Raw genomic sequence first — 16,695 nt, forward strand, 5'->3', positions numbered from 1 at the left:
GCGGGACCAAACAACATCCCGGCAGAGGCACTGAAAGCAGATATAGTAACAACTGCAAAGATACTCCACATTCTTTTCAGCAAGATCCGGGATGATGAACAAGTACCAACAGACTGGAAAGAAAGACTTCCGATCAACATACCAAAGAAAGGCGATCTCAACAAGTGCGATAACTACAGGGGCATCACTCTTCTCTCAATACCAGGAAAAGTCTTCAACAGGGTATTGTTAAACAGAATGAGGGACTCCGTATACACCCAACTTCGAGATCAACAAGCTGGATTTCGTAAGGATCGATCGTGTACAGACCAAATCGCAACTCTACGTATCATTGTGGAACAATCAATCGAATGGAATTCATCACTCTACATCAACTTCATTGACTACGAGAAGGCATTTGATAGCGTGAACAGGACAACACTATGGAGGCTTCTTCGACACTACGGCGTGCCTGAGAAGATAGTCAATATCATACGGAATTCCTATTATGGATCATAGTGCAAAATCATGCATGGAGGACAGTTGACAGACTCGTTCGAGGTAAAGACCGGTGTCATTGGTTAGTTCATAACATAGGATGACACTCATTGTAATACCCTCCTTCTTTGTTTTGAATGATGCTTTGATGATTGTGGATCCATGAGATTCCCATCCTATGAGTTCTTCTTTCGACAGCATCAGAGCAACTCTCTGAGTGTGTGGAGTATTTTCCTCTTCTTGACCGGAGTACAGAAGCATCTCTCCCGTATCTAGCCTTTGCTGTCCAACTTGGGTCCAATGGGTTTCACTGATTCCGAGTACTGTCAATTTGTATCTTCTCATTTCTGTTACTATTCGACTCGACATTTCATGTACCTATATTAATTGTTGCTCTGGTTGTGAAAAGGAGCAACGGTCGGGCTAGACTTTACTTAGATTTAGGATATGCATATGAAGTATATACCTAATAGTTTCTGCAACAGAGCGGTGAACATACAAATATTTTACCAACAATCATTCATCGTCTTTTATGTATCTTACAATTGTACACCTGTTTTGTAGGTTGCTCAACAGGTTAGTTTCTTTACAAGAAAAGTTGTCAGTTATCGGTTTATGGCCATCGAGAATTGGGTATGAAGGTATCTTATCTGCTTATGCCGATCTTGGGGACAAAAGTAATTTGATGAAAACTCTCGATGAAGCCCTCATTGTTCTTCAGCCAGTAAAAACAGTCGAAACTAAACAAATAAATTCTGATGTATTTCCTCCGTCATTTATCTTTGATATTTACGTGAAGCTCGTTTGTTCACAAAAAGACCCCAGTGCAACATGTTGCGAAGTACGATACTTTTTATGTTGGTCATAAAAATTGTTTGTTATTTTTGTTGACCATAATCTGATGTATTTTCCACCATATTGTTGGTAATTTCATCAACATTCTTTTTTCGTTCATCTTATTTCGTCAAACCTAAATTAAAAAACACGTTGTTTCTGAAAGTTGCGATAAAACAAAATTTCTTATCTGATGATAATCTCAATCTAACGAGTTTGTTTCACAAGAATCAACGAAGTGTTTTGTATAAAACTATTAAATATAACTCCTCATGTAGCTCTTCTAGACTTAATGCCGGTTCCCAGCTCGAGTAAAGGAGGGTTGGGTATGAGGTCCGCAACCCCATTCCATAGAAAAAACACTACTAAAGAACGCTAGCCAGAATGAACAATCTCAACCATTTAAACTACTCACTGGGAGTTGGAGGATCTTCATTCAGAAGAATTATGACGCCTCAGGATGAAAGCCGAGATTCTTCGGAAGTCACGAGGTTAATGCTCCTTTTCACAACCAGAGCAACAATTAATATAGGTACATGAAATGTCCGGACAATGTGGGAGACTGAGAAGACTAGTCGAATAGCAACAGAAATGAGGAGATACAAATTGACAGTACTCGGAATCAGCGAAACCCATTGGACCCAAGTTGGACAGCAAAGGCTAGATACGAGAGATATGCTTCTATACTCCGGTCAAGAAGATATCTGCTAATGTCAATTACATTGTCAGTAACTCAATTTCCTTCTATTTTTGCTTTTAATTTCAAGTAGAATACAAGTTCATCTAAGTAATCTCCAAACTATCTATACATTTTTCTAACATTTAATTTTCGGCACTCAACGTCAACTGAGGATTCACTTAACCGGTTAACTAATATGATTAACTTGTTTGGATAGAAAAATTAGCCGTCTACAAAAAGCAGTCTAGTTACAAATCAAAATTATTGAATATTTTTTCCAAGTTTCTTTTATATTCTAATTTAGAACCGTTGAACATCATCGTACTACTTTTTTGTTCTCCATAGATATTGACAAAAATGCCTTTTTCGCTTAGTTCAAACACTTTTGCATTGGATGCAGTCAGAATTCTTCTAGCACATGGGCGTCCTGCAGCTGCTCTAGAGGTTTTCAAGATGATGGATTTAAAGAATATAGATAACGCTTATTTGATTTCATTACCTCGTTTTGCTGTTCATGGCGGTTTGGTTAGTTGTCCACGTATTATTATTATTGTTATTATTATTATTATTACTCTTTATATTCTCATCGTAAATTTTGTTGTAGATAGTGTGAATATGTTGCTGAAATGTTGGTCATATATTATGTACTTGTCCACAGTTTTTCAGGTTCAGTTTTATTTCAGTCAGTCAGTCAGTCACAACGTAGAACTTCGTACGTATGTGCATCAGTTCGAGTTGCCATACCACATTAGCACAGAGATACAGTTGTCGATTCAAATCCCATAGTAGTAGAAGTAGTAAGAGTTTAAGCATTATGTGAAGGATTAGGGTTTGAAGATGTTATTTAAGGAGTATAATCCAGTGAAATTAACTTGGAAGGAGAAAAAAGATGGAGACATGAAGAATTCAGAAGATTAGAATTTGGTAGAACACAAAGAGTGGATGCACCTTCGTCATTGTAAACGATTTTGAGCCTTGTCATTCAAGGTCTCTAACCATCGATTGCTATCATCTCGCAAATCCCAACCGGGTAGTCTACACCTACCAACATAGTTCCGTCCACTTGTTAGTGACTTCATGGATTTGTGCCACGTTTTGGTCTGGCCGCCCCTAGCTATCTTCCAACCTAATCCTACACCATAAAACATTGCATGTCGGGGCAGTCGGTGGTTGGGCATACGTAACACGTGTCTCAGCCACCTTAACTGATGAAGTTTCACTACTTCATCAATCGATTTGCCATCCTTACCTAGTACCCGTTTCCTAAAAACTGCATTACTTAGATGAATGTTTATGTAATATGCAGAAAAAATTGTGTAACATCACTATTGTCTATGATTTTTACTCATATCTTATAGTCTAGAGTTATTGAGCGTTTTGCTTATTACGAATTGGAGAGTAACTTTGATCCCGTTGAATGTTATGACATACAAATTGCTAATCTTAAACGCTGGTGTTCGTTCATGATAATATCAGTAATCCCCATACAATTCTTGCAGAGATGTTTCTCGTTTAGAATACGCTAAAAGTATTTTCATTGAAAACCCATTAGTTTTATGCCCTTTGTATGCATTTCGTTTATTAATGTACATAGTTAATTTTTCTCATTGTATTTCCTCGTTTGGCTTTTCCCAACTTACATCACCTATGGCGAAGACGAGATATCCGTCTATCAATTAAGGGACGAATATACTGCGCAGCAGTTCGCTCTGTTCTACTTTACGGCTGTGAAACATGGCCATTAAGAGTAGAAGATACTCGTAAGTTACTAGTATTTGACCACAGATGTCTTAGAAATATTGCTCGCATCTGCTGGGATCACCGAGTAAGTAATAGTGAGGTTTTTGAAACAGGGTATTTTACGATTAACACTTCATCCAATGCTTAATTGGCTTAAAATTATCAAGCCTAACTTTGATGATAATAAATACTTGTTTCACAGAGTGAAGAAGATCTGGAACCATTCTGGAAAATTTCAGCTCGTGATGAGTCACACCTTCAAACGCTCGTCAATAAAAGTAAATCTTGTATGTTAATTGTAAGAAATAAAAATTATTGCTTTCTTATTCATCAGTAACATACTGTGTATTTAAGTGAATGCGTTTCGCTACTTTTCGTTATGTTATCTCGAAACCTCATCTTCCTATACATAGTGGTAATAATATTACTACTACTCTAAGATAAGAAGTAGTATGAATCGATTCACCTCATTTTTGTTTATCTCCTACATAATTCATAGTCTAGACGAAAGCGTTGGTGCAGAAAATGTGTAGGTGGATGGACTAGTAAAGTTTCAAACAAAATTCATTTCAAATTGTTTGTTTGAATCTTCTCATTGATGTGTAGAACTGCAATTGACCAGTTACCCCATTGCACGTACTAGTGGTTATCAGGATTCATTAGCTAAGCGGATAACGCGATGACGTTTGAAGCGAACGGTATTGGGTTCAAGTTTCGGAGTCAATATCAACTCTGGGATGCAAGTACATCTGACTGTCGAGTACAAAATAGAATGAAACTCTTATCTTAGATTTCACCGCTAGCCACCATCCATCTTTGCTTATTTCGGACAAAATGTCTAAACTACTGTTTGAGTACCCATCTCTGTCTCTATCCAAAACTACCTAGTCAACACTCTGCAGACTTTCTAAATAAACAGTTCTTATGTTTATTCGACACAACCTTCTAGTATTTTCTTTGATTATAAAATGTTTTGTCCATAGATTTTAAACGAAACGTTTCACAACAATCTGGAAATTTTGCAAACGAAATGAAGAACCTAGAAGGTGAGTATATCTTTAAGCGGTCACATTCTATGTAATTGTATTTGGTAACAAATTTCAATTCCGCTGTGTAAACTTAGTTTTATTATTACTGCTGAAAACCTACATTTGTTTTAATGTACATCTACAAATACAACTCGTAAATCAGAATTAGTATCGTCATATATTATTTTTTATGTTTAGAGGTTACATGAAATCATCTGGAAACTTTAAGCTAATAATTTTTCCTTCAACTCCTAGGGCAGAGTTTAAATGGTTTGAATTATTTTTTCCTGGTTAGCCTCTTTTTAGCGAGTTAGTTTTCTATGGCATGTGGTAGCTAAGCGAATGCCCAACCCTCCTCCTTTATCCGGGCTTGGGACCGGCAGTAGCTCCCGGAGCGGCTACAAGCGGAGTTCTATTTATACTTGTAGTTCTGAAATTTTATAATAATCCGAATGTATTTGCTCTTTGTCTCCATTTAAGTCCTGAGTCCCGGCGTGACCGTTGCTGATACCTTGACGTGGTGGTTGGGCTTGCCTGTCGTGATGAACCAATCGAGCTATACTGGCTGGAACAATCGTTCCCCAATGTCCTACCATACCAGACAGGTCGGTTGAAGAGCGGTAAGAATAAAAGCAACAAACCCAAGTTCCGAAGCTGAATTCGTACTGCTGACTGTACAGAGGTGTGATGGCAGTAAGGTGTTTCCTTCAGACAACCAGCATAACAGCGATTCTGCCTTCCCACAAGGAGGGGTGGGGTTAGAAAAAGTCGACCCTAAAAATGCACACCTCACCTTATCCCATGGATTTCCGTCTCCGGCGGTAAGGTCCTAACAAGTACGGAGCTAACACAAAAAGGTCGTGTGTGACCGACCTCAAGCAGTTGTCCCTTGGGCACTGCGGTCACGCTCTCAGGTCATTAAGACCACTTCTAACCCAATTTCCTTTTCAGGTACCTCTAGAAGAACCCTTCCACGGTGTGGGCAACCGGGAAGTGATGACTGCCCTCATACCTCTAACAGCACTCAAGACCACTGTATTCATAATCAATCTCCCTAAGTCCCGGAATCTTATACTTTCTTCTCATTATAATTAGTCTTTTTCTATCCTGTTACTGTCTCTACTGTTACTGTAGTATTTTCACTGATAATTTTATCTCGCTATGGTAATGTAGTTTGGAAATGTAAACCGATGTACATATGTGCCAATTTTGACGTTTCATATGATCTACTGATGTTAATTTAAGGTGAAGTGACTTACAATCATCTGTTAATTACTTGGTTTCAGCTAAATTTTCTGTCAACCGACTGTTAAAGAATGTTTCCCTCCATTCGAATTAATATAATCTCGGCTTAAATGCTATTTAATCGTTACTATCAGTTTTGTTCAAGCTGATTAATTTTAATATTCACTTGATTGAGATCGCTTTTTTGAATTTCGAGTCCAATACAAATGATTTTGGCGTGAAAAAGAACCACATTTTTTAAAGGTGTTTTCTGCATATTTGACCTCCAATTTTAGGTACTACTTGTTCGCCTAGGAGTCTATCTGATCTTGAACCTTTATTATCGATCCATAATGTTTCCGATCCTGTTCTACACGCTTGTGCTTTATTTCGTGAAAATCGGTATCTTAAACGATTATTTCGTGTTGATGATATTGAACATGTTTTCTGGAATGTCGTTAAAAAGAATTCGCTTAGCGATATACCTCGCTCAATCAAAGCGCTTATTGGTCTGTTCCTATTAATGTATGTTACTTTGATTTTTAAATATGAAATAGCAATGCTTTCAGTCTGAATAAGTATATTTCTCTTTGGGTTTTCTTATTTATTTTGTAATTATTACTCATACAAAAAACCCACTTTATACTCTTAGCTTTCATCCTAGTAGCTTGTTTACGAATTCAGGATAATTCATGAAGGTGTAGATATTTTAACAGCGTTGGTCATCTGTAGAGTTAGAGATGCTATTTCTAAGTAATTATTATTTATTTATTTATTTGAACACATAAATATTGGTACAAAGGGGCACCATATACATATGCGCCACACAAAACTCATTCGATTTGTGTGAGGGCTGTGATACTGCACAGTTACCCAAACTGAAGCAGGTGGTTTTATTAGGGGGCCACACCCGGAGCCTTTGACCTGAAGGTCTGATCCACAAGGCAGTGGAGCATCGTGAGGAGATGCAGTCTCATGGTAGACGGTGACCAACGATTGATTCATATGCCATTTGTTCCGTCATGATACTGGAGCCCATGTGAACCGTTGGTCTGGAATCAGGGTTTTCTAACTGTCCAAGGCGGATTTCCCGTGTTCACCAAGCTCGTTGAAGCTCTGGACATTCGTTTTTCGTCCTCTCAATTTCGTAAACAACACCCCTACTGTGAGAAGGCAATGAGTAGGACTTCCCTGGTAGAGGCTATATATGCATGGCCATGTGAGAGCATTTTGAGAGGGAGAGCGGACTCGCCCCACTATTGACCGTACCAGGGCATTTGGGGGCTCTAAGTAATTAATATCTTGTAAAATCGAATTGTGGTCGTAAATTTTCTTTTACTATAATTAAGGAATTTTTTAATGGTTGTCAACACTAGCGGTTTCTCATACAAATAGAAAAATGAATGATGAGTCTCGATCTGTCTAGTCCAAAGTGTACAACTGCCATTTTATTACTTCTCCGATATCATACAGGTTGTTTCGATAATGTAGTAAAGCACTGACACATTGATCGAACTACTCAACTTTTAACCATTGTGCTGCATCTGTAACATCCACTTAACCTTGTTGGATCTTGACAACTAAATAGTATCCGTATCTCTTCCATAAAACACTATCTCCTAATCGAGTTGATTACTGTGCAACATGATTTTGATTAGCTGTTTATAGCTGTTTACGCATTAAAAACACTGTTCTACTTTAATTTACTTACAGAAAAGATTATGATGGTTTCAAAAAATTCTTTTATCGTATTGCATCTGATTTACCCGAACATGCATATCTTTTCCTCAATCGAAATACGGTTAAAGCATTATTAACTGAACATGTTCAAGAGAATTGGGATTTTCTAGAGTCTGGTAAGTGGTCCTTTTTATATGTCTGTTCACGCTCATTTTTACAGCATATTTTTAAAATTATATTCCTGGTTCTACTATTCAAATTTTGAAAGAGCTTAGTTGATTTATTGTTATATCTAGAGCCTTAGATTCTTGCTGTGCCGCGTACTACTAGATTAATTGAACGATCGAACCCACAACGTCGCAAGAGAGAAGATAGAAGACTAGTAAGTAGGAATGTTATTCCCAACACAGTGTTAAATATAGTACAAAAATCTTATGTATTTATAGTTCTTGGCTGAAAGTAAATCATCATTTCGGACAGCCAATAGGCCCATAGGGGATCCTTCATATTCATCCAATAGGGAAGCTACACGTCGACATTCTAGAATGTTCCTCTAGCGGTGACTAGATGGAATGTCTTCAGCTCTTTTTGGGCTTCTTGAGGCTTCCTTGAGTTGGCCAACGAGCCATCTATAAATTCATAGGTTGATCGGCTTTTCCGATAGTGAATGCTGGGTGGCAGCATACAATTCCAGTTGTTTAAACACCGTCATAGAACATTCAGAATAGTGAATTCTCTCATCGGCTACTACTTGAGTATGCCTGAAATGTGTCCCTTGGTAGAGTTGTAAAATAATTTAACGAAGAAAGAGAAAATGTGTCACACTCATATGATTTTGAGATCACTTAGCTCAGGTATACGATTTTGCTAGGTTCTCTCTTCATCTTCGTCTGCACGAACACCAACTAGCTGTCAAACTCTATGATTTAATTTCGCTTATACAAATGTAAGTGGAAAATCGTTAACAAACTTTTGAATGTGAAAATGCCAAGATTTTGGATAGTCATAATAAAAAGAAAACCGTAGAAGTTTTAGGAACTCGGGATACATGGTCGACTAACATTCAGTAATCACACCAAAATCGACCCAATTTACCAATCGATTAGAAAACATAGTGGACAAATATAAGGTTAAGAATTAAGTCAAGGCAGGAGACAATGAGAATGAATACACAGACAATGACAAGATTAAGGTCAATAATAACCGATCGGGATCAAGGTCAACAGGATATGCTGTCGGTCATGTGCATAAATTCGAATACCTCACTTCTACCTGAAGTTTTCCCTGATGACGTTATTCAAAAGAACAATGAAAGCTTCGTGACTAAACCATTCAGCTCAGAGGACGAAACTCCTCCAAAAAGAAGGGACTGATTTACAATTAATATAGTAAAATAAATCATGGGGTTAATAAAGATAATAGCAGCAATAATAGGGATAAAGTCAGGTGATTATGACGTGTAGTAAGTGAAATGTCAGAGTAACAATAATAATAATAAAATTATATGAATTGAGAACATGGAGAGACAAATAGAAATAAAGGAGGATTGGATGATAAGAGCTTATGTTATATGGCTTCCATTTGGGGTGATCCAAGTGTGGGTAACAGATTGAATATATCTGTTATGTCCCTGGTTTGACCTCATGTCATATAGTTTGGTGTACAGGAGAATTTATCTCGAGACCATCTGATGTCCTTGAATAACCGAGCCCCCAAATGCCCTGGTACGGCCGAGAGTGGGGAGGGTCCGCTCTCCATCTCGAAATGCTCTCACATGGCCACGCGTATACAGCCTCTGACAGGGAAATCCTACTCACTGCCTCCTCGTGGCGCGGGCGTTGTTTACGAAATTGAGAAGACGAAAAGCGAATGTCCGGCGCTTTAACCGGGTTAGTGGACAAGGCGAGTCGACCTAGGGGAGTTGGAAAACCCTGATTCTAAACCAATGGTGCACATGGGCTCCAGTATCCTGAGGGAACAAATGGCGCACGAACCAATCGTTGATCACCGGCTACCATGGGACTGCATCTCCTTACGATGCTCCACTGCCTTGTGGATCAGATCTTTCGGTCAAAGGCTCGGGGTGTGGGCCCCTAAGAAAACCACCTGTTTCAGTTTGGGCATCTGTGCAGTATCACAACCCTCACACAAATCGAATGAGTTTTGTGTGGCGCATATATATGTGGTGCCCCTTTGTACCAATATTTGTGTGTTTAAATGAATAAATAAATTATCGAGCTACTTAAAATAACCTTAAAATGGCAAATGCGTAAGTTTAGCTTGTGACTACTCGGTCTACAGAGTAGAGAACTATCCTATTCGCTCACTGAATGGTCTGTTACGTGGACATTGATTGATTGACACAAGAGAATAGGATTATATTAAAAACCTCTATGCTCGAGATAGTTGATGTTTAAACTTTCAATACTATGACCTCTTTAGTGATGAAAAGTTAAAAAAAAATTAGTTAAGAAACATTAAGAAGATAGATAAACTGAAAGAATGGCTTAACACGGTGGTGATCTCATATCACAAAGGAGCTCTAGTTGAAATTAGGATCCTGAACCATCAAAACATAAGAGTATTTTTGAACGAAAGATTTTTTAGTTTTATTACAGTAAAAGTGAAAGACATAGTGCCAAGAAAAGAACATCAAAACTGTGTCGTTAAGATCAAATTTAAGGACTGTAACGTAGGTGAGACATCATGACAGTAGAATGTCAAGGTGAAGAAACACAAATTTCGCTTGAAGTTTTTCTTTAAATCCCTATAAGATCTGAAAAAACAAACAACTAGGAAACGAGTCGGTGATAACACTACATTCATCAAAATTTGGACATACAGCAGACTTCAAATGAATAAAAATCCTTTAAGTGGGTTGTACAAATGAATATTTACAACTGAAGCCCTACATATATAAGACAAAATAGAACAAAATCTAACATCGTAATCTAGTATGCACAATTTTAGTATCATGCCTAGTCTAGTATTATTGTATTATCATATTTCATACCAGAGGTCAAAGCCTTTATTATTTTTTGCCTCCCCACAAGGAGGGGTGGGGTTAGAAAAGGTCGACCCTAAAAATACACACTTCGCCTTATCCTATGGATTTCCATCTCCGGCGGTAAGGTCCTTTGAAGAACGGAGCTAACACGTCTAAAATCCCCACAAAAAGGCCGTGCGTGACCGGCCTCAAGCAGTTGTCCCTAGGGCACTGCAGTCACGTTCCCAGGTCGTTCAGACCAACACTAATCCAACTTCCTTTTCAGGTTACTCAAGTAATACCCTTCCACGGTGTGGGCAGTGGGGAAGTGATATTAGCCCTCATATCCGTAACTGCACACGACTAAACATAAGAAATAATATATGACGATACTAATTCTGATTTAGAAGTTATATTTTTAGGTGTACCTCAGTCTCTTGAGTAACGTTCTTATTTGTTTATTGAAAAACATAAACGATGGTACAAGTAGGGATGAACTACATGTGCAACACGCAAATCATTCGATTTGTGTGAGGGCTGGAATACTGATCGTGCGCCTAGGCCGAAGCAGATGGCTTCCTTAGGGGGCGAGTTCGCGAGCCGTTGATTTACAGGCCTGTTCTACACGACAATGGAGCATCGTTAAGAGATGCAGTTCTATCGTAGCCGGTGACCAACAATAGATTCATACAACATTTGTTTCTTTCAGGATCTTGGAGCCAATGCACACCAATGGTTTGGAATGAGGTTTTTCCATCTCCCCTAGATGGACCGTACATATACACCAATCCTCTTAGAACGCTTAACATTCGATTTTCACTTTCTTAATTTCGTAAACAACAGTAATCCCTCGAGAAGGCACTGAGTCGACTTCCCTGAAATTGGCTGTATACGCGTGGCCATGTGAGATTTTTCGGAGGGGGAGAACTGACTCTCTACACCCTCGTCCGTACGAAGACATTTGGGAGCTACCTTCTTACATCGGGATATATGCAGTTGCCTAACATGTGTAACACGCATTCCAAAGTTGTTTTAGTCAGTAATAACGCAAGTGTGAGCGAGAAAGTGTGTTGGTCTACTAAATAAAATGTATCTTTACTTAATCATATATATATATATATATATATATATATATATATATCACTCAAATACTTAGGAAATCGATCCATTTCTCAGCCGACGAAATTCATTTGCCATTTAAGTCACTTGTGATTGCCATCGGTCGACCTTGTCATTAGGCTACTTCTGATGGGCTCACCATATCAATCGTACGCTATTAATCCAACATAGTTTCAGTAGATAATTATTGATTTTTTCTGTGATTTTTTTCCTAGTTTTGAGATCAAAATTTATTCCGGATGGAATTGCTCGTCAGTGTATTCGTGGAATGGAAGACCTACGTTCTATGCATCCGGCACTTAAACATCATGTTGAACCTTCATGGATTTCAGAAGTGAGATATCTATATCTATCTATCTACCTATATATATATATATATATATATATATATATCAATAACCAATCCAGAATACTCCTGGATTTATTTATTCTCTTCATCCTTGAATATGTCCTGAGAGTCGATAGTTTATGGTCATCTTTGTACTTTTGTGTCAATTAATGTTCATCTACTATATATCACAACCTTTCCTAAGGGCGTTTTAAGGTCACTACCAGCCACGATCCCAAATAAGGGAAGTGAGTTGAGCATGGTGTTGGTAAATTCATATTGTAGAAGATAAGTTTGTCAAAAAAAACGCTAAGTACAAAAAATTGTTCAAAAATATTTTAGCTGTGTCCTGGAAGTTGAAGTTTCTTCATGTAGAAAAGTTATGATGCTTCCTGGTGAAGACTGAGATTCTTCGGAAGTCACAAGTTCGATGTCCCTTCATACAACTAAAGCAACAATTCTTATGGATACGTGGAATGTCCACAGAATGTGGAAGACCAGGAGTACCATTGGAATGGTGGCGTACCTAAGGAGATACAACTTAACGGTACTCAAAATAAGTGACACCCATAGGACGCAAGCTAAATAGAAAAGATTGGTTTAGGGATAGGTCACGTTTTATACAGTACACAAAGAAATTACCTTCCTTGTACGAGAAGTTGGACTAATATATATTCTAAGAACAGCGAAAACCGCATTTCGGATGAGAAACTCATGGGTCCACAATCATCAAAGCATCATTCAAAACAAAGAAGGAGGGTACTACAATGAGTGTCATCCTATGTTATGAACAAACCAATGATAGCAACCACGACGATAATGATTTGTTTCATGAGAGGCTGCAATCGATCATTCCAAAGTGCTCAGGAAAGGACCTGACCTACCTGATGAGAGACCTAAACGCCAAAGTCGGAATGGACAACATCGAGTATCCAGACATAATGGGACGACGTGAACTAGCTGGGAGAAACGAACGGGAGTTGTAACGGATTTGCAAATATATATGTGCACTCAACAAATTGGTTATAGGTGGCACAATATTCCCCCACAAACGCATGCACAAAGTTACATGGGTCTCACCGGATCACACCACACGAAACCAGATCGATCTTATTTGCATCACTAACATACGAAGAAAGTCAATGAAGGGCGTGAGAACCGGGAGAGGAGCTGACATAGCTTCAAATCACCATTTATCTGGTGGTTTCGAAGGTGAGAGCGGAGGTAACGAAGCACTGGACAATTGGAGAAACAGCATTACAAAACTCCAAGGCAGACTATCTTCAAAATACTGACAAACCCAACCGACTCAAGATAGCTCTCAACAATAGGTTGCAATCCTTATAAGATCTACTCTAAGAAGAAGAAACTACTATGGGGAACAACTGGAAAGGGATCAAAGAAGCACTAACTTCAACGTAACGGGAGGTTCTGGGTCGCAGGAAGCATCACAATAAGGAATGGATCTCTATCGGAACCCTGGACAAGATTGAAGAAAGGAAGAACAAGAAAATAGCAATTAACAACAGGTCGAACACTAGCAGAGAAAGTCAAGGCAGAGATGACCTGACCCTTCTATCCCATACACACCAACAAATGCAGATGAAGACAATCAGTGTAGCAGCGGCAGAGTCTACATCAATAGGCCTCAACATACACAAGAGAAAGTGTAATATCCTCAAATACAACACAGAGAACTTCAACACAATCACACTTGATGGAGAAGCACTGGAAGAGGTGGAAACTTTCACGTAGCCGGTCAGCATCATTGATGAACAAGGCGAATCTAATGCAAGTATTTATGCACGAATTGGCAAATCAGGGGCCGCATTCCTACAGTTGATCAACATATGTAACTCAAAACAACTGTCCGTCAGCCATCATCACAGTCATTGTTTTCGATGCAAACGTCAAGACGGTTCTACTGTACGGAGCTGAAACTTTGAGAACTACCACAAACATAATCAAACATGTACAAGTATTTATAAACAATTGTCTACGAAGGATATTCAATGTCCTTACCAAGTTTTGATTTGATAAGACCGATAGTAGGCTTTACCAACACACCAACATAAGTTTTATCGAAATATCAATGCAGCATATTAAAGCCACTACAGCCTAACTTGCATGATATGATTAAAGATACATATGACTTTAAATCAAAATCATTGGAATTAATTATCGAGAAAAATGAAGTCATGGTAAGCTTTGATATCGTCTCTTTATACACTAGTAATCCTATTGATAAATGCTTAGAATTCATTAGTGGTTTACTAGAGAATGACAATACTCTTTGTGACAGATGTCCTTCAAGCATCAGTTTTATCATGAGATCTTTAAAACTCTGCTTAAATTCGACTCTATTCACTTTCAACGGGATGTTATACAAACAAACTAATGGTGTTGCAATGGGATACTCCGTGTCCTCGAGTGTGACCGACCTTTCTATTGCATACATATAATCAAATATTTTCACTACAAATTTGGCTTAGATATGTAGATGATACATTTGTAGTGATAAAAAAAGACTTATCTAAGATTGTTTTCAAAACGGATAAATACACTTCCATCTCACATCAAATTCACGAATGAGAATGAAAATGAACATAGTGAGCTACCTTTCTTAGATTGTTTAGTGAAAAGAAATGTAAATGGAGTTCTAAATCTATCCATCTACAGAAAGCCCACACACTCTAGTCGTTATATTGACTTCCATTCAGCACATCCTTTCAGTACTAAGATCTCGTTAGCCTTAAATCTTTTTAGAAGAGCCAACAAGATCATCACTTCAGAAGAGGACAAACAAAAAGAACAAAGGAATGTAATTATCATCTTACAATTGAATAATTTTCCTATGAAGATTATTAGAAGTTTATTAAAACAAGACAGTTCAGTACGTAATAATAATAATGATTCCTATGAAATGCCATGAATTGGTACTGCAGTTTTACCAATCCATCATGGCACAACTGAAGAACTCCAAAGGATCTTAAAACAACACAGAATTAAAGTATATTACAAAACAATGAACATACTTCGAAGTTCTTTAGTTCGATTAAAAGAAAAAATCCCATGCATGTGTATACAGAACTGCGTCTACAAATTAGGCTGTGTCGATTGTGATGCCTATTATATTGAAGAGTCATCTCGCGAAATCTTGACTCGTACCAAAGAATATGTCAGGTACACAAAGAAACCTCCTAATAATCTTGTAGAACTGGATAGACTTCAAATTGAGTCGGTAATAGCAGTTCACACTATTTTCAACAATCATCAAATTGATTTCAAAATATCAAAATACTGGCTCTCAATAGAAAGGAAGGCCTTACCATACATCCTACTTGGACTATGTTTCCTAGTCACCTAGTCTGATATTACCTTACAAATTAAACTCTATCCTTTGTCATTATAAAGGTTACACATTTTTCATCATTAACTGTACATACACACACACACAAATTTACATACACGTCGCTTATTAATCACCTTGACCGAAGTAACATGACATTGATTTATTCAGACCTATTTTTTGATTGATTGCACCTAATATTCGTGTTGTTCCGTTGTAAAATTTAAACTTGGATTAATGTTAATTGGGTTATTTATTCTCTGAAGAAGTGGCTTACACTGAATCACGAAACGTCAGAAAATCTAACTTTTCTACTCATTGGGATATTACAAATATATTATTTATTTATAATCAATGTCTGTTGACCGGATACCATCAGCAACAGCGTGCTGTGGGAGATAACAAACCAGATTCCATCCAAAGAGGAAATTGGGTACAGTCTCTTGAGGTGGATAGGACATACATTGGGGAATTCATCAAATTGCATCTCGAAGCGAGCGCTAACTTGGAATAGTGAAGGGAAACAGGAAAGAGGAAGGCTATAGAACACACTGCGTCGAGAATCGGTAGTAGACACTAAAAGAATGAATAGTAAGTAGAAAGAACTGGGAAGGTTTTCCATAACAGTGTTTGGTGGAGAATGCTGGTGGGTGGCCTATGCTCCTCCACGAGAGGGAACAAGCGTTATATATATAATTTTTCATAGCCAAATTTATAAGCTCGCTGTTAATGTTATGTTCAGGCTATAGTTGATTAGTAGATATTTAGTAATCATAATATCAGCCGATCCATCTGTATGCTGTTTAAATGTGCTGGATATCTGTTAATGTCAATTACATTGTCAGTAACTCAGTTTCCTTTCATTTTCACTTTTAATTTCATGTTTGATAGTACTTTTAAATGAATATTGAAAACGCAACGATCTCGCGCTAAATTTAAGTATAAAATGGTCATTTTCAACATTTTGAAGATTTCAAATATGACACTGTAAATTTGCTGTTCTTTTGCAGTGCTGTTTACAAACTTACTTGCTGGTCAGTCACGCAAGATTTATGAAGTCTAGACAAGTATTTCTTCTTCGTAGATGATATTAAATTAGTGCACGATTCACTTACTAAGTATTCGATCTATACAACCTTCAGGACTTGCGAAAATTTAGTAACCCTGATACCATTCAGCTACCATTCGAATGGTTCACATGTTTTAGAGTTTAATCAACTATTAGTCTTGAATGTTTGTACTAGTTATACT

General features: G+C 37.8%; 1 protein-coding gene across 1 annotated transcript in view; it reads left to right on the forward strand.

Annotated features, from left to right (window-relative positions):
- Positions 1 to 16,695, forward strand: part of Smp_136670 (hypothetical protein) — a gene marked incomplete at both ends in the record, with an annotated part of 58,832 nt that overhangs the window by 8,004 nt on the left and 34,133 nt on the right. Inside the window, 7 exons of the mRNA XM_018791802.1 lie at positions 1,042 to 1,318; positions 2,336 to 2,515; positions 3,933 to 4,008; positions 4,714 to 4,776; positions 6,279 to 6,384; positions 7,696 to 7,838; positions 11,983 to 12,101. Of these exons, the coding sequence (XP_018645028.1) occupies positions 1,042 to 1,318; positions 2,336 to 2,515; positions 3,933 to 4,008; positions 4,714 to 4,776; positions 6,279 to 6,384; positions 7,696 to 7,838; positions 11,983 to 12,101 (964 nt within the window). The remainder of the gene's footprint in view (positions 1 to 1,041; positions 1,319 to 2,335; positions 2,516 to 3,932; positions 4,009 to 4,713; positions 4,777 to 6,278; positions 6,385 to 7,695; positions 7,839 to 11,982; positions 12,102 to 16,695) is intronic.

This window comes from Schistosoma mansoni (assembly GCF_000237925.1).
Source record: "Schistosoma mansoni, WGS project CABG00000000 data, chromosome 1 unplaced supercontig 0071, strain Puerto Rico, whole genome shotgun sequence".
Lineage (NCBI taxonomy): Eukaryota > Metazoa > Platyhelminthes > Trematoda > Strigeidida > Schistosomatidae > Schistosoma > Schistosoma mansoni.